Here is a 24,060-nt window from a genome sequence, read left to right on the forward strand (position 1 = left end):
ATGGCCGCCACGGACATAGACATTTTCGCTAGAGTAAGTAGTCTAGAGATTTGCCGCGTTTCACACAAATCGTGAATAAACAGCCTAGTGCATCATGCATAGCCTACGTTGCAGTGTGCCTACTAGTATATTTTGGTATACAGTAGTAGCTGATTAGGCGGATATCACCGGGAGAGCAGTGATTTCCTTACCGTAGACTACATAGCCTTTGGAGAACGGTAGCCTACTCTTGACGCATAATTATGTCGACCCTGTCCTAGGTTGTTTATAAAATGTTAATTGATGCTACGTATGCAATTGACGCATTTTAGACGTTGCACTCTGATATTGCTGTACAATTTTTAAAATCCAAATCTCGACACCTCGCTGTGCTGTCACTCAGAGAGCCACTCAATGCTACATTGTATCAATTGGGTCCACAGATGTATCATTTGCCACTGTCAGTGAAACATTGTAACAGTTTTAGAATGTGTTTATTGTAGCCATGCAGGCTTTGCATGTTTGTGGAGAGAAGAGGGTTGATACATTGTAACTACATCACTACAATGAAAGGAGGGAGAGTTACACTTTCAGTGCAACCCTAGCTAAGAGGCTAGTTAGTTTGTTATTGTGAATTGAAGCTAACCTGCGGATAACAGGATAAGTAGATCAGTAGCAGCCACTTATCTCTCCATGAGGGAACTGAACTAATCCTCAGTTCAACACTATAGACACACACACACACACACACACACACACACACACACACACACACACACACACACACACACACACACACACACACACACACACACACACACACACACACACACACACACACACACACACACACACACACACACACACACACACACACATACATACATACATACATACATACATACATACATACATACATACATACATACATACACATACACACACACATACATACACATACACACACACATACATACACACACATATACACACACAATGAGGACTTGTGTGTCTGTCAACATATGACATCCTTCAATGTTTGTTCGTAACGGCAGCCTACTGAATTGGTATTGATCCCCAGGCCAGAGGGGTCATGATTTAAGGTTTGAATACAGGCTACTTATCTTCATATTCAAGCTACTTATTTTCACTCATTCTGAGCACATAGTTATTGAGTTTAGTGATTCAGTTCATCTCTGTAGTTCAGTTTGCACCACACACACACTACGGTACATGGATGTGAAGCGGATGACAGATTGTGTTTGTTAAGGGTGTGAAATAACAGCTACACAGGGGGATCTTTGTGCCTGTGTGTGTGGGTGTGTGTGTCTGTAGAGCACTGGGCCAGTGGTACAGATGGTTGTTGTGTTGAGCTCATCCTTGGCCTCATCGCTAGCCCTCTGTAATGTGAATAACAACATGCTGTGTTTCTGAAGACGGTCCAGGCTCTCTCCCAAATTTTACCCTATTCCCTATATAGTGCACTACTTTTGACCAGGACCCATAGAGCTCTTGTCAGAAGTGGTGCACTACATAGGGAATAGGGTGCCATTTGGGACAGACCCTCTGAAGACAGCCCAGGTTTAGAACCTGGCTATGGGAAAATTGATTAAATATAACCTAGAATTAGTCAGGCCTTCATCCTGGATTAAATATAACCTACAATTAGAATCAGGCCTTCATCCTGGGTTAAATATAACCTACCATTAGAATCAGGCCTTCATCCTGGGTTAAATATAACCTAGCATTAGAATTAGGCCTTCATCTTGGGGTAATTGTAACCTAGCATTAGAGGCAGGCCTACAGACACAATTGTAGAGTATCCATCTAGTACTAAAAGGCAAGCACATTGGAAAATAAAGTAATTATATTGTATTAAAAGGAAAACCAATCCCACGTGTCTCTGCGTATTAAACATCACACGCACACAAACAGTATGAAATGAGAAACAGAATGATTTGAAACCTCCTGATATTCCTCCCTGTTTTGACATGCATGGGAGTGCTTTCTGACCTTGCATCTCACCGGCATGTCTTTGCCCGGGGGTTTTAGTCAGAGAGACCCTTTACAGGTCAGGTATTCCGTGATTTAGTAGTGGAGGAGGAGGACATCATTCACTAAATGCTATTTTAACTGGGGAGGAGTATGTGGGCTTGAGTATAAGGAATGTTTATCACTCTTCTGTGATAATGTTTTAAATGTTAGCATATTTTTTGTTACACATTTATAACATGTGATTTTCTCTCCTCAGAATGAAGAGGAGCGGAGCCTGGAGCTGGGCGGCCATGTTGGGTTTGACAGTCTTCCAGACCAGTTGGTCAGTAAATCGGTCACACAGGGATTCTGCTTCAACATCCTATGTGTCGGTACGTAACGTCTGAGTCCAGCATTACCTCCAGCCCGCAAGATCTTAACGCGTCTCAGTTCTCACTACAGATACAACTCCAGCCTGAGTGCCGGAACATTCCGGTACCCAGGCTAAAACATCTTCAGCCACACTGCATTTTTATTTTCTCACATCTTTTTAAAATGTTCATCTTATTTTCTACTTTTCTTTCTCTCTCTCTTAATCTCAGGTGAGACAGGGATAGGTAAGTCGACGTTGATGAACACGCTGTTCAACACACTGTTTGAGGCCGAGGAGGCCAGCCACTACCAGAACGGTGTGTACCTGCGGCCCAGGACCTATGACCTGAAGGAGAGCAACGTTCAGCTCAAACTGACCGTAGTCGACACCGTGGGGTTCGGAGACCAGGTCAACAAGGAGGAGAGGTGATAGTACAGGAACAGCTGGGCGCTTGTTAGTGAGTTGGATAGGAGGTGGTTTGGTGAACCACACTCACGTAATGAGTAACCTTGCCTGACATCTGGTTAAGATGTTTAGCTCATGGATTTGTGTAGGTACTGTAGGGAGAGGGATAGCATCAGGACTGTTCAGGATATTATAATAGACGATCGATAATAGACAGTACTGTGCAGCCGTCTTCATCGACCTGGCCAAGGCTTTCGACTCTGTCAACCACCGCATTCTTATTGGCAGACTAAATAGCCTTGGTTTCTCAAATGACTGCTTCGCCTGGTTCACCAACTACTTCTCAGATAGAGTTCAATGTGTCAAATCGGAGGGCCTGTTGTCTGGACCTATGGCAGTCTCTATGGGGGTGCCACAGGGTTCAATTCTTGGGCCGGCTCTTTTCTCCGTGTATATCAATGATGTCGCTCTTGCTGCTGGTGACTCTCAGATCCACCTCTACGCAGACGACACCATTTTGTATACATCTGGCCCTTCATTGGACACTGTGTTAACAAACCTCCAAACGAGCTTCAATGCCATACAACACTCCTTCCGTAGCCTCCAACTCCTCTTAAACACTAGTGAAACTAAATGCATGCTCTTCAACTGAACGCTGCTTGCACCCGCCCACCCGACTAGAATCACTACTCTCGACGGGTCTGACCTAGAGTATGTGGACAACTACAAATATCTAGGTGTCTGGTTAGACTGTAAACTCTCCTTCCAGACTCACATTAAGCATCTCCAATCCAAAGTGATATCTAGAATCGGCTTCCTATTTCGCAACAAAGCCTCCTTCACTCATGCTGCCAAACATGCCCTCGTAAAACGGACTATCCTACCGATCCTTGACCTTGGCGATGTAATTTACAAAATAGCCTCCAACACTCTACTCAGCAAATTGGATGTAGTCTATCACAGTGCCATCCGTTTTGTCTCCAAAGCCCCATACACTACCCACCACTGTGACCTGTACGCTCTTGTTGGCTGGTCCTCACTACATATTCGTCGCCAAACCCACTGGCTCCAGGCCATCTATAAATCACTGCTAGGCAAGTCTCTGCCTTATCTTAGCTCATTGGTCACCATAGCAACACCCACCTGTAGTATGCGCTCCAGCAGGTATATCTCACTGGTCATCCCCAAAGCCAACACCTCCTTTGGCCGCCATTCCTTCCAGTTCTCTGCTACCAATGACTGGAACGAACTGCAAAAATCTCTGAAGCTGGAGACTCTTATCTCCCTCACTAACTTTAAGCATCAGTTGTCAGAGCACCTTACTGATCACTGCACCTGTACACAGCCCTTCTGAAATTAGCCCACCCAACTACCTCATCCCCATATTGTTATTTATTTTGCTCATTTGCACCCCAGTATCTCTATTTGCACATCATCTCTTGCACATCTATCATTCCAGTGTTAATACTAATTGTAATTATTTTGCACTATGGCCTATTTATTGCCTTACCTCCATAACTTGCTACATTTGCACACACTGTATATATATTTTCTGTTGTATTTTTGACTTTATGTTTTGTTTTACCCCATATGTAACTCTGTGTTGTTGTTTTTATCGCACTGCTTTGCTTTATCTTGGCCAGGTCGCAGTTGTAAATGAGAACTTGTTCTCAACTGGCTTCCCTGATTAAATAAAGGTAAAATAAATAACAAAATAAAAAAGGTAAGGGTTCAGGATAGGATTCAGGTTGAGGTTGAGGTTCAGGTTAGGGTTCAGGTTGAGGTTAGGGTTCAGGTTAGGGTTCAGGTTCAGGTTAGGGTTGAGGTTGAGGTTCAGGTTAGGGTTCAGGTTAGGGTTCAGGTTGAGGTTCAGGTTAGGGTTCAGGTTGAGGTTCAGGTTAGGGTTCAGGTTGAGGTTCAGGTTAGGTTTCAGGTTGAGGTTCAGGTTGGGGTTCAGGCTAGGGTTCAGGTTGAGGTTCAGGTTGAGGTTGAGGTTAGGGTTCAGGTTCAGGTTCAGGTTCAGGTTGAGGTTCAGGTTGAGGGTTCAGGTTAGGGTTCAGGTTAGGGTTCAGGTTGAGGTTCAGGTTGAGGTTCAGGTTGGGGTTCAGGTTAGGGTTCAGGTTAGGGTTCAGGTTAGGGTTCAGGTTGGGGTTAGTCATAAAATAGCACTTCTTCTTGGATGGTTACCTAGATACTGTACCTACTTTCAGTCAGTCGTTAAAGGGGGGAAGTGATTAAGACAGGCTGTAGCTTTAAGAAGACCAACATTGGACATTCAGCATTCCTCCTCAGGCCCTCTCAAGAAGTGGCACTCCAGCCAACACACATACAGTGTAAAGGATTGGCATAACTTAAGGCTTTGGGTCTTTGTGCAGCCATGAATAGGAAGGGAAGAGAAGGGTGAGGATGATTGGATGAACTAATGCAATCTGAAAAGGAACTGGAATAGTCTAACAACAGGGGAGTGGGAAAGTGAATTTTTGGGATGTTATTATCGCGGCGGTTTGTAACCCAAATACTCTACTTTTTGTTTCTGGAATAGCAGGGAAAACTCTCTAGGGTATTTATTTTCTGGTGAAAATGCTTGTAATGAGGTTGAGAGTAAATACTAAGTTTCCAGGCCCTGCGTTGTTTTATCCCTTTTTTCAGGGATGTGATTGTTCCCGATTAATCAGGAATTCCTGCATTTCTGACATTCTCCATTCACGTGTAATTGGAACTGACCTATTCCCCAAAGCACAAATCCTGATCACATCCATGTTGGTCTCCCTGTGCGCTGCAGCTTCAAACCCATAGTGGACTACATCGACACCCAGTTTGAGACCTACCTTCAGGAGGAGATGAAGATCAAACGTTCCCTGTTCAACCACCACGACACCAGGATCCATATCTGTCTCTACTTCATCGCCCCCACTGGACACTCCCTGAAATCACTGGATCTGGTCACCATGAAGAAACTGGACAGCAAGGTAACGTTTGAAATACACTATATATACAAAAGTATATGGACACCCCTTCAAATTAGTTGATTCGGCAATTACAGCCACACCCGTTGCTGACAGGTGTATAAAATCTAGCACACAGCCATGCAATCTCCATAGACAAATGTTGGCAGCAGAATGGTCTTAGTGAAGAGCTCAGTGACTTTCAACGTGGCACCGTCATAGGATATCACCTTTCTGAAAAGTCAGTTGCCCTGCTAGAGCTGCCCCGGTCAACTGTAAGTGCTGTTATTGTGACGTGGAAATATCTAGGAGCAACAACGGCTAAGCCGCGAAGTGGTAGGCCACACAAGCTCACAGAACGGGACCGCCGAGTGTTGCAACACCTCTGGAAGCAACGTCAGCACAATAACTGTTTGTCGGGAGCTTCATGAAATGGGTTTCCATGGCCGAGCAGCCGCACAAAAGCCTAAGATCACCATGCACAATGCCAAGCGTTGGCTGGAGTGGTGTAAAGCTCGCCACCATTGGCCTCTGGAGCAGTGGAAATGCGTTCTCTGGAGTGATGAATCATGCTTCACCATCTGGCAGTCCGACGGACGAATCTGGGTTTGGCGGCTGCCAGGAGAATGCTACCTGCCAGAATGCATAGGGCTAACTGTAATGGAGGAATAATGGTCTGGGGCTGTTTTTCATGGTTCAGGCTAGGCCCCTTAGTTCCAGTGAAGGGAAATCTTAACGCTACAGCATACAATGACATTCTAGATTCTGTGCTTCCAACTTTGTGGCAACAGTTTGGGGAAGGCCCTTTCCTGTTTCTGCATGACAATGCCCCCGTGCACAGAACGAGGTCCATACAGAAATGGTTTGTCGAGAAATGCACAGAGCCCTGACCTCAACCCCATCGAACACCTTTGGGATTAATTGGAACGACTGCAAGCTAGTTCTAATTGCCCAACATCAGTGCCCGACCTCACTAATGCTCTTGTGGTTGAATGGATGCAAGTCCCTGCAGCAATGTTCCAACAGCTAATGGAAAGCCTTCCCAGAAGTGTGGAGGCTGTTTTAGCAGCAAAGTGGGGACCAACTCCATATTAATGCCCATTTTGGAATGAGATGTTTGATGAGCAGGTGTCCACATACATTTGGTCACGTAGAGCACACATATGCTTGTATTAGGAGCTGCTCTTACACTGTTGCAAGAAAACATTTTTGGACATTGGTGTGTTAGCATCTGAAGCATTGGACATCATAGAGTTGAACAGCTGCACAACTCAAATGAAGGGCTCTGTAGAACTGAAGGATACTGCCAAGTGTTCAAGTTTTAGGCACAACCAGTTATGTTTTTATCTGAAAGTAGAGCTGCATTGCATTTTGATGCTTGCGTTTGTGTCATTCCAAAGTCAATTAAAAGCGCAGTAGACCTGATGATTCAAAACGCTATTCCAATGGTAATGCTGCTCCTCCATGTACTGCAGGTGAACATCATCCCCATCATTGCGAAGGCAGACACGATATCTAAGAGCGAGCTGCACAAGTTCAAGATCAAGATCATGTCAGAGCTGGTGAGCAACGGTGTTCAGATCCACCAGTTCCCTACCGAGGACGAGGCTGTCACAGAGATCAACTCCTCTATGAATGTGAGTCAGACGCACACACACAATTATACACACAAACACGCACACACACATACACACACACACTTTTGCAGTTGTGTATGCCAGGCAGCTGTACACTGTAATCAGATTGCTTGTGTTCCTGATTTACTGCGTCAGCCGAGGAGCCGATTGATTGATTGATTGATTGATTGATTAAAACAGTCTCTTCCTCTTCCTCTATGCCTTCAATAAAACGTCAGTTTATTTGCTGTGGACTTGTGTTTTCAAACAACAAGCCATTGTTATATTATAAGGGGGTCATAAATGCTCATGACAGTCTTATCATGCACTATAACTGCATCATAATGCATTATTCAGTATCTGCAGGCTTTAGTAAAGTGTTACTAAATGTTCCCATATTAAATTAAATCCTTTGTTCCAGGCCCATCTGCCCTTTGCTGTGGTGGGGAGTGTTGAGGAGGTTAAAGTGGGTAATAAGATGGTGAAAGCGAGACTGTACCCCTGGGGAACCGTACAGGGTAGGTATCCCTCTATTGATCCTGTACCCCTGGGGAACCGTACAGGGTAGGTATCCCTCTATTGATCCTGTACCCCTGGGGAACCGTACAGGGTAGGTATCCCTCTATTGATCCTGTACCCCTGGGGAACCGTACAGGGTAGGTATCCCTCTATTGATCCTGTACCCCTGGGGACCCGTACAGGGTAGGTATCCCTCTATTGATCCTGTACCCCTGGGGACCCGTACAGGGTAGGTATCCCTCTATTGATCCTGTACATTGATTATACATTTATAGAAAGTGGACAACAAATAAGAATGCCCAGTAATCAATAAAATAAAAGTCCCTTTTCTATACTACTGATGCAAGCAGAGCAAGACCTCACAATCAATAGGCCTAGGATAGAAAAGTGAATACATATCATTAATGAATCGATATTACGCAATCACTAGAGACCCATATCATTAATGAATCGATATTACGCAATCACTAGAGACCCATATCATTAATGAATCGATATTACGCAATCACTAGAGACCCATATCATTAATGAATCGATATTACGCAATCACTAGAGACCCATATCATTAATGATTCAATATTACGCAATCACTAGAGACCCATATCATTAATGATTCAATATTACGCAATCACTAGAGACCCATATCATTAATGAATCGATATTACGCAATCACTGGAGACCCATATCATTAATTAATCTATATTACGCAATCACTAGAGACCCATATCATTAATGAATCGATATTACGCAATCACTAGAGACCCATATCATTAATGAAGCGATATTACGCAATCACTGGAGACCCATATCATTAATTAATCTATATTACGCAATCACTAGAGACCCATATCATCAATGAATCGGTATTGCGCAATCACTAGAGACCCATATCGTTAATTAATCGATATTACGCAATCACTAGAGACCCATATCATTAATGAATCGATATTACGCAATCACTGGAGACCCATATCATTAATTAATCTATATTACGCAATCACTAGAGACCCATATCATTAATGAACCGATATTACGCAATCACTAGAGACCCATATCATTAATGAATTGATATTACGCAATCACTGGAGACCCATATCATTCATGAATCGATATTACACTGTCACGCCCTGACTCAGGGGACTCGTATATGTTGAGTCAGGGTGTGTATATTCTTTGTTATGTTGTATATTCTAGTATGTGTGGATCTATGTTGGCCGGTGTGGTTCCCAATCAGAGGCAGCTGTTGCTCGTTGTCTCTGATTGGGGACCATACCTAAGCAGCCTATTGGCACAGTCTAGTTGTGGGATCTTGTTCCGTGTGAGGTATGTTGTGTGTGCTACCTTGGACTTCACGTTTCGTTTCCTTTGTTGTTTTGTCGTGGTGTTTAATAGTTTAATAAATATGTACGCATATCACGCTGCGCCTTGGTCTGACCCGTCCTTCAACGAACGTGACATACGCAATCACTAGAGACCCATATCATTAATGAATCGATATTACGCAATCACTAGAGACCCATATCATTAATGAATCGATATTACGCAATCACTAGAGACCCATATCATTAATGAATCGATATTACGCAATCACTAGAGACCCATATCATTAATGAATCGATATTACGCAATCACTGGAGACCCATATCATTAATTAATCTATATTACGCAATCACTAGAGACCCATATCATTAATGAATCGATATTACGCAATCACTAGAGACCCATATCATTAATGAATCGATATTACGCAATCACTAGAGACCCATATCATTAATGAATCGATATTACACAATCACTAGAGACCCATATCATTAATGAATCGATATTACGCAATCACTAGAGACCCATATCATTAATGAATCGTTATTACGCAATCACTAGAGACCCATATCATTAATGAATCGATATTACGCAATCACTAGAGACCCATATCATTAATGAATCGATATTACGCAATCACTAGAGACCCATATCATTAATGAATCGATATTACACAATCACTAGAGACCCATATCATTAATGCCAATATATTTTTTAATACTTTAACTGTTATTTTCTCAAATGCGTATTGTTGCTAACTTGCTATCGAATGACCAGTCCCTTTCAAACTATAATGTAATTATCACTATATTAAACCAACCATATAATCCAATCCTGCTGTGTTGTGTTGTACAGTGGAGAACGAGAGCCACTGTGACTTTGTGAAGCTGAGAGAGATGTTGCTGAGAGTGAACATGGAAGACCTGAGGGAGCAGACTCACGCCAGACACTACGAGCTCTACAGACGCTGCAAACTGGAGGAGATGGGCTTCACAGATACAAACCCTGACAGCAAACCCTTTAGGTGAGACCAGCTCTTGTTCAAAGTTACATAGCGGGCAGGTTGTCTACCTTTTTGGGGCTGAAGGTTTGTCATCAAATATGCACAATATAAACTGAAATTAGACTAGAGTTAGGAGCCAAAGTTAGCATCAGAACACATAGTACTCACTGGCCCCTGTAGATCATCTACTGTAAGGAGCAAAAGCCCATGGAAATCTCACAGCAGTCAGAGACCTAATACACATACTATAATCAAATTTAGAATGCATCCCAAATGGCACCCTATTCCCTACATAGTGCACTACCATATGCCTGTTTAACTGTAACAGTACCTTCTCTTCCCTCACCAATCAGTTTGCAGGAGACGTATGAGACCAAGAGGAAAGAGCTCCTGGGGGATCTGCAGCAGAACGAGGACGAGATGAGACAGATGTTTGTCAACAAGGTGAAGGAGACCGAGGCAGAGCTGAAAGAAAAGGAGAGGGAGGTAATCATTCATGGGTGCTTCTGGGAGTTGTTTTGTTTAGATTATGATACTGTTCTGCTCCCTTTCATACTTGAACTGATATTCATCATGTGACCATGTGTATACAGACATAACGTAACAGGGCATTTTGGGAGCATTAACAGTTTGGACCCTTTTTACTTTAGTTTGAACTGTTTGCTCAGTGCAGCACTCCGAGACATTTCGGTGGATGTTCTGCTGGCTATATTATTAGACTTTAAAGCACAAAGTGACTACGTTACCAACCTGTCTCCCCCCGTCCTCTCCAGCTCCATGAGAGGTTTGAGCAGCTGAAGAGGATGCACCAGGAGGAGAAGAGGAATCTGGAGGAGAAGAGGAGAGATCTGGAGGAGGAGATGAACACCTTCAACAGGAGGAAGGTGGCAGCTGAGACGCTGATGGGTCAGTCTCTACAGGAATCCTCACAACCATTCAAAAAGGACAAGAAGAAGTAAGTATTTTCTTTCTCTCCCTCTGTCTCTCTCTCTGTCTCTGTCTGTCTGTCTGTCTGTCTGTCTGTCTGTTTCTCTCTCTCTCTCTCTCGCTCTCTCTCTCTCTCTCTCTCTCTCTCTCTCTCTCTCTCTCTCTCTCTCTCTCTCTCTCTCTCTCTCTCTCTCTCTCTCTCTCTCTCTCTCTCTCTCTCTCTCTCTCTCTCTCTCTCTCTCTCTCTCTCTCTCTCTCTCTCTCTCTCTCTCTCTCTCTCTCTCTGTCTCTCTCTATCTCTCTCTCTATCTCTATCTCTCTCTATCTCTCTCTCTATCTCTATCTCTCTCTGTCTCTCTCTCTCTCTCTCTTTCGCTCTGTCTCTCTCTCTCTCTCTCTCTCGCTCTCTCTCTCTCTCTCTCTCTCTCTCTCTCTCTCTCTCTCTCTCTCTCTCTTTCTCTCTCTCTCTCTCTCTCTCTCTCTCTCTCTCTCTCTCTCTCCTTTACTTTTTCTGTTGTGTTTAGCATTCACTCCATTCTTTCATATACTATAGCTCTAGTGATATTTCGAATCTCCACTGCAAGTGCTCAACTCCAAATCAAGTTAAATCAAATCAAATGTTATTTGTCACATACACATGTTTAGGATGTGTTATTGTGGGTGTAGCGAAATGCTTGTATTTCTAGCTCCAACAGTGCAGTATATCTAACAATTCACAACAATACACACAATCTAAAAGTAAAAGAATGGAATTAAGGAATATATAAATATTATAAATATTAGTATGAGCAATGTCTGAGTGGCATAGACTAAAATACAGTAGAATAGAATACAGTATAGACATATGAGATGAGTAAAGCAGTATGTAAACATTATTAGCGTGACTAGTGTTCCATTATTAAAGTGGCCAGTGATTTAAAGTCATATGGATATGGGGCAGCAGCCTCTAAGGTGCAGGGTTACGTAACTGGGTGGAAGCCGCCTAGTGATGGCTATTTAACAGTCTGATGGCCTTGAGATAGAAGCTGTTTTTCAGTCTCTCGGTCCCAGCTTTGATGCACCTGTACTGACCTCGCCTTCTGGATGGTAGCGGGGTGAACAGGCAGTGGCTCGGGTGGTAGTTGTCCATGATTATCTTTTTGGCCTTCCTGTGACATCGGGTGCTGTAGGTGTCCTGAGGGGCCGGTAGTTTGTCCCCGGTGATGCGTTGGGCAGACCGCGCCACCCTCTGGAGAGCCCTGCGGTTGCGGGCGGTGCAGTTGCCGTACCAGGCGGTGATACAGCCCCGACAGGATGCTCTCAATTGTGCATCTTTATAAGTTTGTGAGGGTTTTAGGTGCCAAGACACATTTCTTCAGCCTCCTGAGGTTGAAGAGGCTCTGTTGCGCCTTCTTCACCACACTGTCTGTGTGGGTGGACCATTTCAGATCGTCAGTGATGTGTACGCCGAGGAACTTGAAGCTTTCCACCTGCTCCACAGCAGTCCTGTCGATGTGGATAGTGGCGTGCTCCCTTTGCTGTTTCCTGAAGTCCACGATCAGCTACTTAGTTTTGTCGACATTGAGGGAGAGGTTATTTTCCTGGCACCACACTCCCAGGGCCTTCACCTCCTCTCTGTAGCCTGTCTCGTCATTGTTGGTAATCAGGCCTACTACTGTTGTGTCGTCTGCAAACTGGATGATTGAGTTGGAGGCGTGCGTGGCCACGCAATCATGGGTGAACAGGGAGTACAGGAGGGGGCTGAGCACGCACCCTTGTGGGGCCCCAGTGTTGAGGATCAGAGAAGTGGAGGTGTTGTTTCCTACCTTCACCACCTGGGGAGTGACCCGTCAGGAAGTTCAGGACCCAGTTGCACAGGGCGGGGTTCAGACCCAGGCACCCGAGCTTAATGATGAGCTTGGAGGGTACTATTGTGTTGAATGCTGAGCTATAGTCAATGAACAGCATTCTGACATAGGTATTCCTCTTGTCCAGATGGGATAGGGCAGTGGGCAGTGCGATGGCGATTGCATCGTCTGTGGATCTATTGGGGCGGTAAGCAAATTGAAGTGGGTCTGAGGGTGTCAGGTAAGGTAGAGGTGATATGATCCTTAACTAGCCTCTCAAAGCACTTCATGATGACAGAGGTGAGTGCTACGGGGCGATAGTCATTTAGTTCAGTTTGCTTTCTTGGGTACAGGAACAATGGTGGACATCTTGAAGCAAATGGGGACAGCCGACTGGGATAGGGAGAGATTGAATATGTCCGTAAACACTTCAGCCAGCTGGTCTGCGCATGCTCTGAGGACGCGGCTAGGGATGCCGTCTGGGCCGGCAGCGTTGCGAGGGTTTCGATCTAGATAACCAGTTTACTATAGCCAAGCTTTTAACTGATCAACACGCTATAGTAGCAGACACTAGAGCCCTGAAGCTCTGGCCTAGTGATCTGCTTGTCTCAATGGGGTCGACACTCGCACAGTTGCAGTCAGGAAGTGACTAATGATATAGCATTACAGTGCCAGGAGACATCTTGGCTTGGAAACTGTGATACGGAGGACAGATTGAGTCTGACATTGTGTTCCCAGACAGTGGGGGAGGTCACAGTTTGTCCTGTCACCGCCTGATGCTTGTGGTTCTGCGACACACACATACATACAGACACAATAACACCAGACCGCTTGATGCTTGTGTCTGCATAGTGTGACCTGTCAGTTTACATCTCATCTAGGCTGGGCTGGGTCACTGGTGTTTAGCTACACACAATATGAATTGATAGGGTAAAACCAGTCTGTTCTCATAGCCTCAGTGTATGATAACGTACATATATCTTTAATGATTTTTTTATTGAACCTTTATTTAACTAGGCAAGTCAGTTAAGAACAAATTCTTATTTACAATGACGGCCCACACCGGCCAAACCCTCCCCTAACCCGGCCGACGCTGGGCCAGTTGTGCGCCGCCCTATGGGACTCCCGATCACGGCCGGTTTGTGACACAGCCTGGAATCGAACCAGGGTCTGTAGTGACGCCTCTAGCACTGAGATGCAGTGCCTTAGACCACTGCGCCACTCGGGAGCCTACGACTGGTGTTATCATAGAGGCTGTGGACTGTATGTGTCATTCACTGTTTGGGTGCTACCAGAGCCATATACTTGTCTGTGGGTGACGCTTAGATGGTTCAGAGTTAGACATCTTAGATGGTAGCCTATTCAGTTCAGAGTTAGACATCTTAGATGGTCACCTATTCAGTTCAGAGTTAGACATCTTAGATGGTCACCTATTCAGTTCAGAGTTAGACATCTTAGATGGTCACCTATTCAGTTCAGAGTTAGACATCTTAGATGGTCACCTATTCAGTTCAGAGTTAGACATCTTAGATGGTCACCTATTCAGTTCAGAGTTAGACATCTTAGATGGTCACCTATTCAGTTCAGAGTTAGACATCTTAGATGGTCACCTATTCAGTTCAGAGTTAGACATCTTAGATGGTCACCTATTCAGTTCAGAGTTAGACATCTTAGATGGTCACCTATTCAGTTCAGAGTTAGACATCTTAGATGGTCACCTATTCAGTTCAGAGTTAGACATCTTAGATGGTCACCTATTCAGTTCAGAGTTAGACATCTTAGATGGTAGCCTATTCAGTTCAGAGTTAGACATCTTAGATGGTAGCCTATTCAGTTCAGAGTTAGACATCTTAGATGGTCACCTATTCAGTTCAGAGTTAGACATCTTAGATGGTCACCTATTCAGTTCAGAGTTAGACATCTTAGATGGTCACCTATTCAGTTCAGAGTTAGACATCTTAGATGGTCACCTATTCAGTTCAGAGTTAGACATCTTAGATGGTCTCCTATTCAGTTCAGAGTTAGACATCTTAGATGGTAGCCTATTCAGTTCAGAGTTAGACATCTTGCATAAAGAAGAAGCAGTGGTTACATGCTTCTGTCTGTATTTCTGTCCCAGTGTCAGTCTGTCTATTGTAATGGAATAATGGTCTCTCTCCTCAGAGAGAGACTTGTTGGGCATTTAACTTCATAGAGTCTCAATGACAGGAAATGTTAAGCAGCACACTGATGAGGAGGTGAAAGTGTGATGAAATGTGAGGAAATAGAAGGTTGACTATTGACTATGACTCTGCTGACGCCATAGACTTAGCTGATTCAGCAAGTTAATGTGTAGGTTATAGTGCCCTCTATTGGACAGTTCCCACATTTCACATTATAACCAGTTGATTTTATTCATAGAGAGAAGGTCCCTATGTTCTTTGTGGTAAAATGGACGGATCATAAAACAGTTTTATTCAGTATGTAAAACTGAAACACCCATAATGTTGAAATGATTGGGATCATTGTTAACGCACCATTCTCAACCTAGTATTTATTTTGTTTTGCATACTATTTGTTTCTTATGATTTCCAACTCATCACATTCTATATATGTTTCTTTTACCATATTTTTGCCATATTTTCTTTCTTTCAGTTGATTCATGGCACCACAGCAACACCAAGGTAACCAGGAATGTGTCTCTTCATCACCATGGGAACAAGGGACTATTCTATCTTCACTTTTATCTTCAGGGACTATTTCATTCTCAAATTGTGTGAATGGACCCAATGACACCTCTTTGACAATACATGTGAGAGAGCGAGCGAGAGCGATGTGTGTGATGATGAGCTGGCTGTGAGCCGCTGTGTATTCAAGGATCAGAAAGTGACCGTACACAGTGGACTTTATGGATGCGTCCCAAATGGCACCCTATTCCCTACAGTATACACGTCTTGTGGAGTCAGCATGGAGTCAGCACTGCAGATCAGCACTGGAGAGAAAGTCCGCGTCCCAAATGACACCCTATTCCCTATATAGTGCACTACTTTTGACCAGAGCCAAGTAGTGCACTATATAGGGAATAGGGTGCCATTTGGGCTGGTCCCTTTCTCTCCAGTGCTGACTCCACAAGAAGTGTGAAAACAAAACAAAACCTGTGGACTCTGTTATGATAACTTAGCGTATGTTGTTTTACGTTCCTGGTGTGAATGTGTCCATCTACCATCGGAAACGTACATAGACATTAATACCAGGAAATGTAACACAGCGGAAACATGACTAGGACTATTTTACTGTTGCTAGGAAGAAAATATGTACAGTTCTAGCCTGGTTTCCAAACTGCTTCTGAAACAGAGCAACAGCTTGGGTTCCAGGCTAATATAGTTTGCCCATCATTGCATCAAATATTGACTGTGAACTGTGTGTGTGTGTTAATTTGTATGTGTGTATTAATTAAGTGATAATGCCCAAGAAGACAGTTTTTTAAGGATATATTGGCACGGGTGTTGTTAGGCCCGAGACGAAGTCGACTTCGAGGGCATTATCACTTTTATACAACGGGTTACCAACATATTCAAATAATGATTTACATATTTTCATTAAAAATATATTTTGATGAATTTATTCATACTATTTCATCTTTCCACAAGATATAGTTGCTACCCAATCCGGCTGACGTAAAGTATTTTTGTTCTGTATCTATGGACGCGACACAGTCATTCGTTCTAAATGTTCCATTGCCATATTGGATGGCAACGTTCTTATCCCTTGCTCGCTAGCTAGCCAACTACGGCTAATTTACAGTCACGTAAAACAGTACAGCCAGAATAACAGCAAAGGAGCTGCATTTGCGTTTGTTTAAGGTGTTTCCTAGTAGCATTTATTTGGATCCATCCATAACAATTAGCTAATAATGCGCGATTTTGCCTGCCGTTGAAAATGTGCTCTCTCGTCAGGACAGAGTTGTTCAGAGGAGCTAGCCAACAACACAGCTAACACAATCACTAGCTGCATTTCGTTTCGTCTTACCTGTTTTCTACTGACATTTCTTTGTATATATCCATAAAAATTATGCCAGCTGATTCATGATTTCCACTGGCTGAGAAAAGCTGTCTGCCTGTCTGTCTCGTCCCGACTCCCGACACGTTCATTACTATGGGACAGCTGGAGATCGAATTTCAATATTGAAACAATGTTGCAAATGTCGAAGAGACAGACAGCAAGGTTTATACAAATCTCTGCTGTTGAAAACCAAATGCTAGTCTAAAGAAATGGGAGATAATGTCTAGATGGTTTTTATAGTGGAGATCAAGTTTATAAATTGCCTGGCTGGGCTGATGAGACAGTGGATTGTGCAGTGAGATGGAACAGAGTAAAAAAGGCATTTCAACGTCATAGATTTTGTCACGATCGTCGAACAGAGATGAGGACCAAGGCGCAGCGTTGCAGGCAAACATACTCTTTATTAGAGACACGATCAAAAACACCAAAACGAAAACGTGACAGTTCACGGTCTAACACAACAGACTAGAAACAAGATCCCACAAACTCTGTGGGGAAACAGGCTGCTAAAGTATGGTTCTCAATCAGAGACAACAAGCAACAGCTGAATCACGTTGCCTCTGATTGAGAACCACACTGGCCAACATAGAACAACAATACTAGAATGTGAAACCTAGAACAAAACACATAGACTTTACACACCCTGGCTCAACATATTAGAGTCCCCAGAGCCAGGGCGTGACAGTACCCCCCCCCTAAAGGCGCGGACTCCGACCGCGCCCACCAAATACCACAGGGGAGGGACCGGGTGGGCACTCCGCTTAGGCGGCGGATCCGGCTCCGGGCCTGAACCCCGCTCCCTCTCCAACCCCCCAAAGTACCCCTGGTCCGGTCTGGCCCCGCTGGCCGGAGCTGGACTGCACACTGGTGGAGCGGATTGCTCTAGCTCCGGCGTGAAGCATCTGACCGGTGCCGGACCAGCCACCGGTGGAACAGGCACGGGCCGTGCCGGACTGACGACGCACACCACTGGCTTGGTGTGGGGAGCAGGAGCGGGCCGAGCCGGGCTGACGAAACGCACCACTGACTTGGTGCGGGGAGCAGGAGCGGGCCGGACCGGGCTGACGAAGCGCACCACTGACTTGGTGCGGGGAGCAGGAACGGGCCGAGCTGGGCTGACGAAACGCACCACTGACTTGGTGCGGGGAGCAGGAATGGGCCGGACCGGGCTGACGACGCGCACCACTGACTTGGTGCGGGGAGCAGGAACGGGCCGGACAGGGCTGACGAAACGCACCACTGACTTGGTGCGGGGAGCAGGAACGGGCCGAGCTGGGCTGACGAAACGCACCACTGACTTGGTGCGGGGAGCAGGAATGGGCCGGACCGGGCTGACGACGCGCACCACTGACTTGGTGCGGGGAGCAGGAACGGGCCGGACAGGGCTGACGAAACGCACCACTGACTTGGTGCGGGGAGCAGGAATGGGCCGGACTGGGCTGGCGACGCGCACCATAGACTTGGTGCGGGGAGCAGGAACAGGCCGGGCCGAGCTGGCGACGCGCACCGTAGACTTGGTGCGAGTGGCAGGAACAGGCCGGACCGTACTGGGAACACACACCACTGGCCCTACGTGGGGATCAGGAACAGGCCGGACCGGACTGGCAACACACGCCAGTACCTCTCGCCGTGCCTCTACATCCTCCTTCCCCCTGGTGACCAGTGACTCCCGTAACCTGGCGGCCTCCTGCTGCCCCGTCGTCCACGGCGTTAGCCCCCCCCTAAAAAATTTATGGGCTTCACTCCTACCCGTGGACCAGGTCTCCATGCTTCTCGCCAGCCTTTCGCCCTTCTGCCTCCACGTCAAGCCCCTCTCTTCCTCACCCGGCTTGACCCAGTCGAGGAGGCGCTGGATATCCGCTAGGGATTTCCCTGGCGATGGCTCCTCGACCCGCTGCTTGGTCCAGTTCTGATGGGATCTTCTGTCACGATCGTCGAACAGAGATGAGGACCAAGGCGCAGCGTTGCAGGCAAACATACTCTTTATTAGAGACACGATCAAAAACACCAAAACGAAAACGTGACAGTTCACGGTCTAACACAACAGACTAGAAACAAGATCCCACAAACTCTGTGGGGAAACAGGCTGCTAAAGTATGGTTCTCAATCAGAGACAACAAGCAACAGCTGAATCACGTTGCCTCTGATTGAGAACCACACTGGCCAACATAGAACAACAATACTAGAATGTGAAACCTAGAACAAAACACATAGACTTTACACACCCTGGCTCAACATATTAGAGTCCCCAGAGCCAGGGCGTGACAGATTTAGCCGGTGGTAACTTGTGAAATAGACACCAGCTGGAATGCGGTCCAGTATGTTATGATGCTGTAGCTAGGTAGAGTCCAGTATGTTATGATGCTGTAGTTAGGTAGAGTCCAGTATGTTATGATGCTGTAGCTAGGTAGAGTCCAGTATGTTATGATGCTGTAGCTAGGTAGAGTCCAGTATGTTATGATGCTGTAGTTAGGTAGAGTCCAGTATGTTATGATGCTGTAGCTAGGTAGAGTCCAGTATGTTATGATGCTGTAGTTAGGTAGAGTCCAGTATGTTATGATGCTGTAGCTAGGTAGAGTCCAGTATGTTATGATGCTGTAGTTAGGTAGAGTCCAGTATGTTATGATGCTGTAGTTAGGTAGAGTCCAGTATGTTATGATGCTGTAGTTAGGTAGAGTCCAGTATGTTATGTTGCTGTAGTTAGGTAGAGTCCAGTATGTTATGATGCTGTAGTTAGGTAGAGTCCAGTATGTTATGATGCTGTAGCTAGGTAGAGTCCAGTATGTTATGATGCTGTAGTTAGGTAGAGTCCATTTTTTTTTACATTTACATTTTAGTCATTTAGCAGACGCTCTTATCCAGAGCGACTTACAGTTAGTAAGGAATCGAACCCACAACCCTGGCGTTGCAAACGCCATGCTCTATCAACTGAGCTACATCCCTGCCGACCATTCCCTCCCCTACCCTGGACGACGCTGGGCCAATTGTGCGCCGCCCATGAGTCTCCCGGTCGCGGCCGGCGGCGACAGAGCCTGGATTCGAACCAGGATCTCTAGTGGCACAGTTAGCACTGCGATGCAGTGCCTTAGACCACTGCGCCACTCAGGAGTACATGGGCTTCCGGTCGCGGCCGGCGGCGACAGAGCCCATGAGTCTCCCGGTCGCGGCCGGCGGCGACAGAGCCTGGATTCGAACCAGGATCTCTAGTGGCACAGTTAGCACTGCGATGCAGTGCCTTAGACCACTGCGCCACTCAGGAGTCCAGTATGTTATGTTGCTGTAGTTAGGTAGAGTCCAGTATGTTATGATGCTGTAGTTAGGTAGAGTCCAGTATGTTATGTTGCTGTAGTTAGGTAGAGTCCAGTATAGTCTATTATAATAATAATAATAATAATAATAATAATAATAATAATAATAATAATAATAATAATAATAATAATAATTTATTACATTTCTATAGCGCTTTTCATAGAATCTCAAAGCGCTTCAAGAGCAAAAAAATAAGCAAGCAATATATCATGACAGGTTAACCAATAGAGGCCAAGTCTTTGAAAGCTGCATCCGCCGAAGATGGAGAGAGTCAGTTCATGGCTTGAGTGGAGAGAGCTGGTCAGAGGATGTTAGATGATGGTGATGGAGTCTGCTGATGATCTTGTAGAGGGCAGGTCTGGGAACCAGCCTGACTCTTATAGCCACTGGACTTCTCCTCGTCCACTCTGTGTAACACCCACTTGGGTGACGCCTCAGCAGCTCTGGGCGCCAGAAAGCTCACCACACACAGTTCAGAATAGTAGCCAGTCGTCCTCACTACGAGCCTTCTGCCTCAGCATCTGCTGTATTCCTCTGTCTCCCATTCCTCTCACACCACTCCTCAAATTATGTTCTCAGAAGATCAGGAATTGGCGGTCAGGTGAACTAAAAAGCTGGTACTGCGTCCGGATGCATATTTCAAACAAAAACATTAGCCATTTAGTTAGCTAGCCAAGCCAAAATGTGTTAACCCGTCAGTCAATCTGCAAAGCTGTGGCTTAAAAACACCAGTTATATGCAATAAAAACGAAATGTTATCAAAAACAAAAGAGCTGATTTTAAAAATCAACAATTAAAAACACCTAAAAAATAACTAAATATGTACACATTTACAGGAGCTCTGTGCTTAGGCTACTACTAGGTTGCCATGGCAACTATATTACGCAATAAGGGTGAAAGCGACCATTCTATACAATTGAATTGAATATGCAAAGGTTAAAGGGTAAGAGGAGCTATGGTTTACAGAGCTGAAGGACATGCCTCTGACTGTTGTTTTTTAAATCTCTGAATGGTGGGATGGTGGTCAATGTTCCTGTTAAAGGGAGAGAGGAGAAAACCTTTGTATACCTTTTCATTCCAATAAAGAAATAAAAGGGAATTCACTTGGGACGTGTATGCATTGCTCTGGGACTTCAGAAGGCGAATCATGGTTTTTATCAATGCTGTATATTTACAGCCTACAACGAATGTATAGATATAATTCCTGAGTTTTACCAGCCACACTGATCACTTATCTGTACTTTTCTTCTCTGTCCTCTGTATCACTTGCCTGACGACTCAAACGGAATTCTTCCGCTGCTCTATCGTTCGCTACATACTTCAGTCTGAGACTGGCATCATTTAAGTAGTTTGTGGTGATGTCAAAATGAGGGGTGTTGTACAAAACATAGTCGTCAAAGATTGGATCGTTGATAATCTATCAAAGCCAATGACACATTTTCAAACCACCGCTTTACCCACGTGTGTTCTGGCTCTGGCCCAACCCATGGGTTTCGGGGACCAATCAGATGGCGTAGAATTGATTTCCATTCTAGAAATCGTCAGATCCAAACTGATTGCGGAGAAGAATCTAACGTCTGTGGGTGTGGTGTAGCAAGGAGTTTGGGTAGCCAGGCAACTGTATTGCATGAAATGATGCAACCATATCCTACAGCAGCAGGCTTTATAGTAGGGCGGCTTAAAATTCCCAAGACCTGGTTGACTGTGGTGTTACCCAAGACCTGGTTGACTGTGATGTTACCCAAGACCTGGTTGACTGTGGTGTTTGTGGGTCATGAATTTTGTTTCCCAACCCTGCATTTCCCCCACCCATTACTCTACTCTGAATGTTTTATTTTAGCCTGAGTGCTAGTCTGTTTGTGCTATCATGCCTACTTCAGCATGTATGGCTTGACAATGAGCAGTGGAGTTGACAAGAGCACAAACAGATCTGTGACCAGGCTAGTTTTTATTTCTCCAGTAAGCCTGGGTTATCTGAGTTACATAAGGGAGATTGTTTTATTGTTTCCAGGTAATTAATCAGTGAATAGCAAGTGTTGTCATAGTATTAACCTGCTTCAATTGAGGGGTACTTATGTAATAAACAGTTAATCTAGGGATTGGCACATGCAAAATACTGGTCATCAAAATACTAACTTACTTATAGCCTACTTTTAGTCACACAATCATCATCTTCATGTCCATAAATGTACAGTACTCAACTCCCAGTGAGTATAGGGTTACAGAAAGTAGTATAGTATAGTTCATTCATCATGACTTTCCTGGGTATGCAGTGTGTATGCTCTTGTATGCTAGCCTGCCTGCTTGTCTCCTGTTCAAATCAATGACCTGACGTTTTTTCTTTTCTTCTCATAGCTTCTTTAGTCTTCCGTCTGCCTGCTCCCTAACATCAGGAAGGAATTTAAATTAGAAGACTGAATTTCTACCACGCCAAAAGGAGGGCTGTTCTATTCTTCCCCTATTGACAATTAACAATCTATTGAGCTTAGTATTTTTTACAGTGTGATTCAAAGCTACATTTTTGTAAAATGTGTGCCCTAAATGACACCCTATTCCCTATACTGTGCACAACTTTTGACCTACGCATCTGGTAAAAAGTAGTGCACTACATAGGGAATAGAATGCCATTTGGGATGGACCCCTTGCTGTGATGTGCTCTCCTTCCTGAACTCTTCAAGTTATGTTCCTACCTATACCTGGTCCCTGGAGTCTTCCATACAGTGCAGTCCAAGCTCAGCATATTATTACACACTTTCTCTAATACTTAGAAAGTGTATAGGCTATCTATAGGGCTATAAAGTAGTGCACTATATAGGGAATAGGGTACCATTTGGCATGCAACCTTAGTTCAATAAAAGCTGATGCTCTATAGCTCTAAAGCCCTCAAACTCAACTCTGGACCTCAAAGCCAGTTCCACAGCATTTTTTCATTGACCACGTTTACATTAGCACAGTATTATGGATAATATAGCTCATATCCTGCTTAAGGTCTTATTCAGGATAAGCTGTTTACATGCACCCTGGACTCATTACTATCATTGTGTCCATTAATAAACAGAATATTCCTCATTTAAGTATATGGGTTAAATGGAATAGTAACTGAAATATGGACACTGAGTGTAGGCCTATAACCTCATGAAGTGTAATATAATATTAACTCTTGCAGAATTATGCATGTCTTGCAGTGAAATTATACAACAAATGTTAATTTTGTCTTGGGAACAGGAGTGGAGAAATATGATTTCTTTCTTTCAGCATCTCTTGAGAAAATGCAAATGAGCGTGTGATGCGTTATCTTTGACACTGTTATGCAAGCAGACAGTATTTCAACCACAACAAATATGCACCCAAGTCGAACTGAAGTTTTATCAGAAACTTGTTTCATCGTTTTCTCAGGTTTTCATTTCCTTAAAACACTTCAAACTGATGACATGTTTTGGACATTTTACACAAGACCAAGCTTTCCACCATTTTGGAGTTATTGCGTTATTGCATGTCCCCCACCCACATTCTGAAATTGCATTTTTGGCCCTCCCAGTTTTATCATTGGAATGTGATACAAAACAAGGCAACGGTGTGCTTTAGGACCATGCGGACGCCTCCGAGCGTTTGGGTAGGCTGTTTGGAGTGTTTATCCCACTGGATAAAAAAAAATACAAAAGATAATGTCCCCCCCCCACTTCTAAAACCAAAGTTGCGCACCTGGTTGTATTTATTGCCTTTGACTAGTGACTTGTCTTATTACACTGTAAAATTGTAGTGGTAAGACGTTTTATTAACGGTGCTGCAACCTGCAAGAGGTTGTTAGGGTTGTCTATTTATA

At 44.5% G+C, this 24,060-nt stretch overlaps 1 protein-coding gene across 1 annotated transcript; it reads left to right on the forward strand.

Moving 5' to 3' along the window:
- On the forward strand, positions 1 to 22,647 carry LOC311107267 (septin-8-A-like; the record flags this gene model as incomplete). Its single annotated transcript, XM_084149747.1, has 10 exons — positions 1 to 33; positions 2,231 to 2,345; positions 2,556 to 2,751; positions 5,514 to 5,700; positions 7,152 to 7,313; positions 7,714 to 7,810; positions 9,987 to 10,155; positions 10,488 to 10,620; positions 10,908 to 11,089; positions 22,593 to 22,647. 10 exons carry the CDS (start codon positions 1 to 3, stop codon positions 22,645 to 22,647), a joined length of 1,329 nt encoding a protein of 442 aa, XP_084005873.1.
- Positions 22,648 to 24,060: the final 1,413 nt, after the last annotated feature.

Source organism: Coregonus lavaretus (assembly GCF_964263955.1).
Source record: "Coregonus lavaretus genome assembly, chromosome: 32".
Taxonomy (NCBI): Eukaryota; Metazoa; Chordata; class Actinopteri; order Salmoniformes; family Salmonidae; genus Coregonus; species Coregonus lavaretus.